We start from the raw sequence: 9,666 nt of genomic DNA, 5'->3' as shown, positions 1-9,666 counted from the left end.
AGCCGGCTTGCAGCGGGGGAGCAAGAAGCTGAAGCCCGTCTCTCCTTCCCAGCACTTCCAGCAGGAGCTGAGCTCCTGGGATTTACCCTGCCCAGCTGGGAAAGGAATAAAAATTAGTTGCTCTGAAGCAGGAGGGGAAAAAATAGAGGGGTGCATGGCTGGTAGGTGGGGTACATGCACGCAGCCGTGACTGCAGCCAGCCAGGGCTCAGGTCCCGCTGGGCTCGGTGGGATGCAGGAACCAGGAGCAGCTGCTGCTCAGGGCGGCCGGATCCAGGCGCCGCGGGGTCCTGCCGAGCCGTGAATCTCCCGGGCCGTGGGAGGCGATGCCGACGCACGTCTCGCCCCGGGTGGGCTTCCACGGCAGCTATCGCCTGCTGCGGGCCAGCACTGGCAGGCAGGGCCTCCCTGCTGCCTCCGTCCCCCCGAAACGCATCGGGGACCGGGGGTGCGAGCAACCCTCCTGCAGCCGGAGGGAGAGGATGGGGCTCCTTCCTCTCCGCTCGCCTGGCTGCATCCTTCCCCGCTGCACCGGGGCGAGTTGCCCGCATCCCGCCGAGCAGCGGGGGCTGCCGGGAGCATCCCGGGGCCGGTGGCTCATCCACGTGCGGCGATGGCGGAGAGGCCTGGCTCGCAGGCAGGCAGGGCAGGGCAGCTGCCGAGCTGCTTTGCGCTCCCCCAACGCCCACGTAAGGAAGTGGTTGCATTTCTCAGAGAGGAAAAGGGAAGTCGGGTTGCCTCCGCGGGGCAGCCAGCAGCTCCCGCCGCTCGCTCCGGGCTGCCGTTCGTGTCGACTGCCCAGAGTCCATGAACTAGCCCTGCCCGCCCTGCCTGCGCTGCCCAGCAAGGTAAGGAGCGGGGAGGCAGCTCTGCCACCCCGGCGAGGAGCTGGGTCTGTCCCGTGGGGGCTGTGGCCATCACCTCTCGAGGGGAGGGAGGGACTGGGGCTGCTTTGGGGTCCGAGGGGGTGCAGGCAACACCTCGCCGCTTGTAGGTTTTGCTTTCGCTGCATTTCTGGCTTTTTTTTTTTCTTTTCTTTTCTTTTTTTTTTTTTTTTTTCTTCCCAGCTTTGGCAGCAAGTTTGAGTTTTACTCTCTTGCCGGAGGCCCGGCAGCTGCAGGGTGTTGGTGCCGGCAGAGCCAGAGCTGCCTGCAATCTGTCCTCTCCTCCTCGGGTGTCAGCTGCCTCCAGCTTCACCCAGCGTGAGGAAGAGGAGGGTCAGAGCTGCCCTTCGTCTGCCCTGGGGCAGCGGGGTTCCCCCAGGGCCCGGCTGGCTCCTGGGGTACCCACACCAACACTGGGGACGGAGGACGGGTGTCCCTGGCCTGGCTGGCAGGAGCACGGTGGGGCGAGAGCCTGCAGCCGCCGCGGGGAGCAGAGGGGGTCCCGGGGGTTGGTGCCGGGGGTCTCGGCAGTGCGGGAGGACCGGGCCACCATGGTGGCCGGGGACAGCTTCACAGGGTCCTGTGGCTTCCGGTGGGACCGTTCACTGTGTCCCTGTGCCGGCGGGTGCAAACGCACCTCCCGCCGCCCCACCAGCCTCGGCAAAACCAAAAATACAGCTCCTCCGGTGCATGGCTTCCTCCCCCAGAGCGGGAGGAGCCCCCAGCGCTCGGCTCCTGCCAAGGTTTGGTTATCTCCTCCAAGGATGTTTCCGAACTGCTCGGCGCCTCGGGGCTGGCTGGGGAGATAATGGAGCTGCCTTGGGTCCCAATCCCGCCCTGCCTGGCCATCTGAAAATGCCTTTTTTCCTCCCTCGAGAGGCTCCGTGTTGAGCAGGGGGATAGCCACGGCCCCTCCGATGCCCTTCCCTGCTGGGGAAGGGGCTGCCCAGCTCCCCGTGGGTCACCCCACGGCTCCCCCCGGGGCGGGAGCACGGCTCGGCCCACGGAGCATCAGCAGGGAACGGGCTGTAACCCAGCTGCTGGGGAAATGAAACGCAAACTGCTGCGGGGAGTGATCGGAGCGTGAGCAGCCCTCGCTGCTTGCCACAGCGGCTGGAGGATGGCTTCCGCTCCCCGGCGCGGCGGCCGAGCCTCTCCCTTTGGGGGCTGGCAGTAAATGGGTGAACAGCAAGACCCCCGGGGAGGAGGGTCCGGGCCTCTGAGCATCCAAACCACCTGAAAAAAAAAAAAAAAAGTGTCGCCGTTTTCTTAACAAACGTTGAAGCTGGAAAGCACCATGACATGTCCTGCCGCCCATCCCTCCTCCCCAGGAGCCGTTTCAGCCGGGTGGCCGCTTCACGTGCTTTTTTGCTCCTCGCCTTTTGCTACACCAACAGCAGCATCCCTGCTCGCCGGTGATTTTGTTCGGCACTCGTGGTGCAGCTCCGGCTGCAGGGCTCGGGGCAGAGGCATGCGGTGGCAGTGGCTTCGTACCCTCCCGCGGGTCACCCCATGCTGCATCCTGGCAGCAGCGGCGGGGCTGGGCTCGGGCAGCTGCCCGCGCAGCCGTGCCCGTGTCCTGGGCCGGCGGGGACGGGTGTTTCGGCAGGGGCTCGGCCGTGGGGTGTGTAACAGCAGGGGTTGTGCCGTGCATCGGCATTGGGATTTCTCCGTGTGTGAAAGGCAGGTGATGGAGCTCCACGGATATTCTTTTCACCAGCCTGGAGGCAGAGGTTTGCTAGGAGGGACTTTTTTCCTTCCCTTGTACCGTTTTTAGCTGCCAAAGAAAATGGGCAGCATTCAGGGAGTTCTGAAAATAGCCGAGAGGCAAGCTGTGAGTAATCCCCATCCGTCACGCCCTGGCGAGGTGTTTCCCTACATCCGTGCATTACCTCGGCCGGGGAGCTGCACCGCTGCTCCAAGCACTTCCCGGTCCACGGCACCCGGAGTGGGCTTGCAGGAAGCTGCTCTGTCCTGCAGCACCGGAGCGGTCGGTGGGTGCTGGCGGGAGCAGTGGGAGCTCAGCCAAGGGAAGGGATTAGTCACCGGCTTGCCGGGGCTGAGCACACGTGGGATGGGATGGGATGGGATGGGACGGGACGGGACGGGACGGGACGGGACGGGATGGGACGGGATGGGATGGGATGGAGATGCCTCCATGGGGCTTTGGCTCTTCATAAATGAGAGGTGGGGAAGGAGCTAGCAGATCCGGCCCCGCTGGGCTGGTGGGAACAGCCGGAGGGAGGAGGTGCTGCCCAGGGTGGGATCCCTGGGACGCGTGTGGGGCTGGCGGTGCTGGCACCAGGGTCCCCGTGTACCCCACTGGCTCCTGCCCGCCGGGCTCCAGCCATCCGGGGCAGGATGACGGTGTGGTTTGGAAGTCCCTGGAAGTGGTCCCTGCTTTCCATCTGGCTATGGGACACCCACGTGGCACCCAACTATGGGGTGCCCGGCCATGGGGCACCCAGCCGTGGGCATCTGGCTGTGGGCACCCATCTGGACCCAGCCACGGGACACTCAGTGTGGGGTGCCCAGCCACGGGGCAGCAGCATGGGGAACGTCTCCTCCAGCTCCACCCAGACCCTCCCTCGCCCCCCCCGAAGCTGGACCCGCTGGGGCACCCTTCCCCCTTGCTTGGGCAAGACTCTGAGCTTGGAAATCCTCAGGGGATTGGGAATCCCCAGGGATATCCTTCCCTGGCAGAGGGGGATGTGGTGGGCTGCAACATGGGGCTGATCCCAGCGGGAAGGAACGCTCGGTGGGGCTGGGAGTGGGGGGTCCCGCTGGAGGCTTGTCCCCATGGCCGGAGCAGCATCTCCTGACGGCCGTGGGGGTCTCACCTTGTCCCCAGCCCGTGAGCCATGGCCTACCACAGCTTCCTGCTGGAGCCCATCAGCTGCCACGCCTGGAACAAGGACCAGACCCGTAAGTACAGCCGGAGCGCCCCATCCCCAAATCCCCAGGGACGGCCCGAAGCACCAACTGTCCCGGCTGAACATCCCCTCAGTGCGCAGTGCCCCCCCCGGATGGGGCAGAGCTGGGTCGGGGCTGGGTTTGGGGAAGCAGGTCCTGCCACAGACAGATTTTGGGGCTGGGACAGCACATGTCCTCCTGCATCCCCCTGGTCCCGCTGCCGGGACGGAGCCTGGTGCAGGGGCTGCCAGCACAGCGTCCGGCCCCGACCGCGGCCGCCGGCACGGGGAGGGACGGGTGAAGCACTGCAGAGGAGAGGAGAGTGGAGCCGGGTGATTCACGGCCGATGGCATTTCCCGGCCACGCACGGGGGATGTGGGAGAGAACAAAAAGGGCTTTCTCTGCTAAGGCTGGGGTGCTGGGCAGGATGGAGCCGGACAGGAGCTGAGCACCCGCAGCCATCCCATCCTATCTCGTCCCATCTTGTCCCATCCCACCTCGCCCCATCCCACCAGCCCCGCAGGACCACGCGCTGGGGAAGGGGACGCTGGGCTGCTGGGTTGGGGATGCTCCTCCCTTCCCCGTAGGGACTATTTGGAGGAGCAGGGCCAGCTTGGGGGAAGGCGGGGGGGCTTGGTGGGACCCCACCATGCAGATGGGGCTCAGTGGGGTCTCACCATGCCCCACCAAGCCTGGAGCACGGGAAGGGGCCGGTCGATGCTGGCCGGCCCCGCTCCCCGCCTCCGCAGAGCCCAGCACCCAGGGGAGGGCTTTGCCCCGGCTGCTCTCGCCCCGCAGAGATCGCCCTCTGCCCCAACAACCACGAGGTCCACATCTACCACAAGGACGGGGCCAAGTGGAGCAAAGTCCACGAGCTGAAGGAGCACAATGGGCAGGTGACAGGTGAGTCCCGGCTGACGGAGGGGACGGGGACGCGGCTGGTGGGTGGCCATGCCCCGGAGATGGTCCCGGCCCCGCTTGGTGCCACCGGCAGCTTCTGGATGGGGGTTGAGCAGTGGGTGGAGGAGAGGGAGTGGGTTGCGTTGACCTCTCCTGGCCCCGATCCAGCACGTCAGAAGGCACCCAGGGGTGGAATGGATGGGATGGGAGAGGTGGAGAGGGATGGGGTGGGGAGGGATGAGGTGGGATGAGATGGGTGGGGTAGGATGGGGTGGGAGGGAGAGGTGGAGAGGGATGGGGTGGGGAGGGATGAGGTGGGATGAGATGGGTGGGGTAGGATGGGGTGGGAGGGAGAGATGGACGGATGGGAAGGGATGGACAGATGAAAGAGATGGGGTGAGATGGAACGGGATGGGGTGGAAGGAATGGGGCTGGGTGGGGTGGGATGATTTGGGATGGATGTGGGAGTAGGGAAAAGAGGGATTCTGGAGCAAGACCACCCAAAACAGCTCTGCCTTCAAATAGCCTCCAGCCCTGAGTGACCCATCCCCATCCCCATGGCTCCCTGGGCCACCATCAACCCCTCTGCCTTCCAGGCATCGACTGGGCCCCTGAGAGCAACCGGCTGGTGACATGCGGGACCGACCGCAATGCCTACGTCTGGACCCTGAAGGGCAATGTCTGGAAACCCACCCTGGTCATCCTGCGGATCAACCGGGCCGCCCGCTGCGTCAAGTGGTCCCCCAAGGAGAACAAGTTTGCTGTGGGCAGCGGCTCCCGGCTCATCTCCATCTGCTACTTTGAGCAGGAGAATGACTGGTGAGGCTCAGCCACGGCCTCACTGGGCCTGTCCTGGGGGAGATGGATGGATGGAGAGATGGATGGAGACATGGATAGGTGGATGGGGAGATGGATGGATGGGTGGATGGATTCATGGATGGATGGGTGGATGGATGGATGGGGAGATGGATGGAGGAGAGACGGAGAGATGGATGGATGGGGAGATGGATGGATGGATGAATGGGGAGATGGATGGGTGGATGGATGGATGGATGGATGGCTGAGAGATGGATGGAGGGGAGGTGGAAGGGACATGGACTGGGAGATAGGAGACTGGAGGAGTTGGAGGTGAGACAGGAGGAGACAGGGGAGACAGAGAGGAGCCAGAGGAGGCGGTGGAAGAGGAGACAGCTGGGGAGGTGAAGGGAGGTGCTCCAAAACCCTGCTGCTGGGGACGGGACATGCTGTCCCCATGCCCTGGCTGGTCCCCCAGTGCAGCTCCTGGGGTGCTTGTAACCCCGACCACCCTCAGCCAGCCCTCCAAAAGCCCGGGGGGGAGTTCCCAGGGGTGGTGATGCTCCCCCACTGACACCAGCCCCTCTCCCCACAGGTGGGTTTGCAAGCACATCAAGAAGCCCATCCGCTCGACGGTGCTCAGCCTCGACTGGCACCCCAACAACGTCCTCCTGGCTGCCGGCTCCTGTGACTTCAAGTGCCGGTGAGGAGCAGGGGAGGTGGGCGACCGGGGGGGGCCTGAGGTGGGGGGACCCCCCCAAGGAGGGGTTGGGGTCCCACCCTGGCACAGCACAGAGGTGTGTGGGGCAGCCCAGCGCCCGGGCTTGCCCGTGGGGCAGGCTTTGCCCCTCCGGGTGCTGCTGGGAGCCGGGGACGGGGTGGGTGCAGGGCAGATAGGGGAGGCTGAGAGGGACCCCAGGGACCATTCCAGCGTTACAGCACCCAGCGGGGCACCCCACAGGCTCTGGCAGGGAAACTGAGGCACACAAGGGAGCAGGGATGGAGGCAGCTCCGGTGCTGTGTCCGGGGACACATGGCAGGGCTCTCTCCCGCACCCAGGATCTTCTCAGCCTACATCAAGGAGGTGGAGGAGCGGCCCAGCCCCACGCCGTGGGGCTCCAAGATGCCCTTTGGGGAGCTGATGTTCGAGTCGAGCAGCAGCTGCGGGTGGGTGCACAGCATCTGCTTCTCGGCCAGCGGCACCCGCGTGGCCTGGGTGAGCCACGACAGCACCCTCTGCCTCGCCGATGCCAACAAGAAGATGGCGTAAGCAGGGCTGGGGAGCGGAGGGGGCTCGGGGTGGCCGTGCTGTGGGTGGCAGGGGGGTGGTTGACCCCAAAACCGATCCAGGGATGGAGGTATCTGGGTTGGGGTGGGGGTGAAGGGCCGAGCAGACCTGGGCGGAGATGGCCAGGTGTCCTCTCCTTGCTTTTTTGTGGCTTCCACCTCTGTCATGAGCTGTGCTGGTCTCAGCGACAAGGCTGAAGCCTGGCTCCCTGCTAACGCCCAGCCCTCCCTCGTAGCGTCACCTCCTTGTGCACCGAGACCCTGCCCCTCCTGGCCGTCACCTTCATCACCGAAAACAGCTTGGTGGCTGCGGTGAGTCCGGGCTGGGGACGCGGGGCGGGCGCCGCGGTGGGAGCCGGCAGGAGGGTGCTGAGCAGGGCTGCCTGGTTCCCCAGGGCCACGACTGCTACCCGATGCTGTTCACCTACGAGGAGAGCCAGGGCACGCTGACCTTTGGGGGGAAGCTGGACGTCCCCAAGCAGAGCTCCCAGCGCGGCCTCACCGCCCGCGAGCGCTTCCAGAACCTGGACAAGAAAGCGAGCTCGGACACCACCAACGCCACGCTGGACACCCTGCACAAGAACAGCATCAGGTGGGTACTGGGGGGACAGGCTCGGCTGGGCCACCTCGGGGGCTGCTTGGGGGTGCTGGGCCCCGAGCATCCCTTGGCTGTGTCACTGTCTGGAAGCCGGGACAGCCCGGAGCATCCCTGGGCATTTTTGGAACACCCTTGGGCATCCCTAGGTATCCCCAGAGCATCCCTACACATGGGTGGGGGAGATGGAGTGGTCCAGCCCCAGGAGCTGGGACAACCCTGGAGCATCCCTAGAGCATCCCTGGATATCCCCGGAGCATCCTTGGGCATCCCTGGGCATTCTTGGAGCATCCTTGGGCATTCTTGGGTATCCCTGGGCATCCCTGCACGTGGGTGGGGGAGATGGAGTGGTCCAGCCCCAGGAGCTGGGACAACCCCAGAGCATCCTTGGGCATTCTTGGAGCATCCTTCGGCATCCCTGCACATGGGTGGGGGAGATGGAGCGGTCCAGCCCCAGGAGCTGGGACAACCCCGGAGCATCCCTGGGTATCCCCGCACATGGGTGGGGGAGATGGGAGGGTCCAGCCCTGGGAGCTGGGGCAACCCTGGAGCATCCCTGGGCATTCTTGGAGCATCCTTAGGTATCCCTGGGCATCCCTGCACATGGGGCGGGGGGGAGATGGAGGGGTCCAGCCCCAGGAGCTGGGACAACCCCCGAGCATCCCTGGAGCATCCCTGCCATGGGTGGGGGAGACAAAGGGGTCCGGCCCCACTCTTACCCACCGACGACCGGGCAGTCCCGAGGGCTCGGCAGGGGCCTGGGGCTGACTCCCTGCCACCTCTTTGCGCCCCGCAGCCAGATCTCGGTGCTGGCGGGTGGGAAGGCCAACTGCTCGCAGTTCTGCACCACGGGGATGGACGGCGGCATGAGCATCTGGGACGTCAAGGTGAGGCGGCCCCGCAGTGCCTCGGTCCCCCCAGGCCAGGAGCACCCAGCGTTGAACCCTCATTAGGCACAGCTCTAATTGCAATCCCCCCCAGCCCGCTGCTGCGCAGCTCTTTGCTGTGGTGGGGGGGCCCACCCTGCCCACGGGGGTCCCACAGTCCTGGGTGGGATCTCCTTTAACCCAGGGCTGGGTAGGGGACACCCCTGGGTGGCACTTTCATGGCTCACCATCGGAGGGGGGGGTTGACACCAGCATTGCACGGGGATCCAGCACCCTCTCCTGGCTTCGGCTTTGCCCACACGGCTTGAAAAAAATGAGCCAAAAGCATCCGAAGTTGGGATCTCCTCCCCACGGGGATGGGTTGGCACCCCAGGGGACAGCTCCCCCCCATCTGTGCCCCCCCATTACCTCCCCAACCACCCCCAGTCGCCTTGGAAAGCAAAAAACTGATGACGAACGATCTCCGGTTTCATTTTAGAGCCTGGAGTCGGCGCTGAAGGATCTCAAGATCAAATGAAGGAGCCAGCCGGGAAGGGCGTCCCGGCTGCCGACCTGCCCCTGCTCTGCCGCGCCTGCCTGCTTTCCCCCGCGACCCCCGTGCCACGCGAGCCGGCCACCGGCCACCGTGCCACCAGCGGCCACCATGCCACCAGCACGCTTCCCCACCTGCCAGCCAGCCCCGGCGGCTGCTCTCACACAAGGAAAACAATTTTTTTTTTTTTTTTTTTTTTTTTTTTTACTATTTTTGTTACCAACCTACCTGATGCTGGTCATACATTGCTTAAAGAAATCCAAAAATAAAATAAGGATTTTCCAGTATAAATCCCCCTTTTTTTTTTTTTAAACAAGTTCAACGCGAACGCATGCGTGATTAGGTTAATGGTTGGACTGGATGATCTTAAAGGTCTTTTCCAACCTAAATGATTCTATGGTTCTGTGATTAGAGCACATCACAGCCGCTGCGCTGCATCTCGCCACGGGCCGTCACATCCTTTCTGCTGCCGGCTCTGAGGATGAATCGGGACCGTGGGGATAAGGGGAACATCACCTCCCCGTTCCCTGCTTCAGCACGGTTTCAAAACAGGATTGGTGTTAGAGAAAAGGTAGGGGAGAGGATGGAGGTGGCAAGGGAGCGCAGGTTTCCCACATTGCTCCCGGCACCGAGCTCCTCCTGGACACTGGTTGAGTCCCATCAGGTGTGCGATCCCATGCCCGGGGAGCTGGCTTGGAAACCGTGGGCTGCCAAACCACTCCTGCCCCTTTCCAGCCCGTTAGCGCAGGCTGCCAGGCAATTTTGACCAGAGCATCTCCGATTTCCACCTTCCTCGTCTCTAACTCGGGGTACGGGCAGTCCCATCTCACAGCCACGCCGGGAGGACAAAGCTGCTGCCAGGAGTGCCGAGGAG

The 9,666-nt window shown here is 64.3% G+C and overlaps 1 protein-coding gene across 1 annotated transcript; it reads left to right on the top strand.

The window, feature by feature from the left end:
* Positions 1-819: 819 nt before the first annotated feature.
* ARPC1B (actin related protein 2/3 complex subunit 1B) lies at positions 820-8,794 on the top strand. Its single transcript, XM_075718313.1, has 10 exons — positions 820-847; positions 3,735-3,808; positions 4,595-4,699; positions 5,293-5,515; positions 6,087-6,194; positions 6,551-6,757; positions 7,015-7,090; positions 7,174-7,370; positions 8,170-8,260; positions 8,739-8,794. The coding sequence occupies exons 2-10, from the start codon at positions 3,745-3,747 to the stop codon at positions 8,775-8,777; spliced, it is 1,110 nt and encodes a 369-aa protein (XP_075574428.1). The 5' UTR covers positions 820-847; positions 3,735-3,744; the 3' UTR covers positions 8,778-8,794.
* Positions 8,795-9,666: the final 872 nt, after the last annotated feature.

This window comes from Pelecanus crispus, chromosome 11, assembly GCF_030463565.1.
Source record: "Pelecanus crispus isolate bPelCri1 chromosome 11, bPelCri1.pri, whole genome shotgun sequence".
Taxonomy (NCBI): domain Eukaryota; kingdom Metazoa; phylum Chordata; class Aves; order Pelecaniformes; family Pelecanidae; genus Pelecanus; species Pelecanus crispus.
The sequence above is the reverse complement of the archived record's forward strand: the minus strand, read 5'-3'. Positions and strand labels throughout refer to the sequence as shown.

What these genes read in the sequence shown, in the direction of transcription:
- ARPC1B (XM_075718313.1), top strand. Translation starts at nt 3,745, where the DNA reads ATGGCCTACCACAGCTTCCTGCTGGAGCCCATCAGCTGCCACGCCTGG. An exon ending in AAAACAGCTTGGTGGCTGCG is followed by an intron (nt 7,091 to 7,173) that starts GTGAGTCCGGGC and finishes CTGGTTCCCCAG; the next exon opens with GGCCACGACTGCTACCCGAT. An exon ending in CTGCACAAGAACAGCATCAG is followed by an intron (nt 7,371 to 8,169) that starts GTGGGTACTGGG and finishes TGCGCCCCGCAG; the next exon opens with CCAGATCTCGGTGCTGGCGG.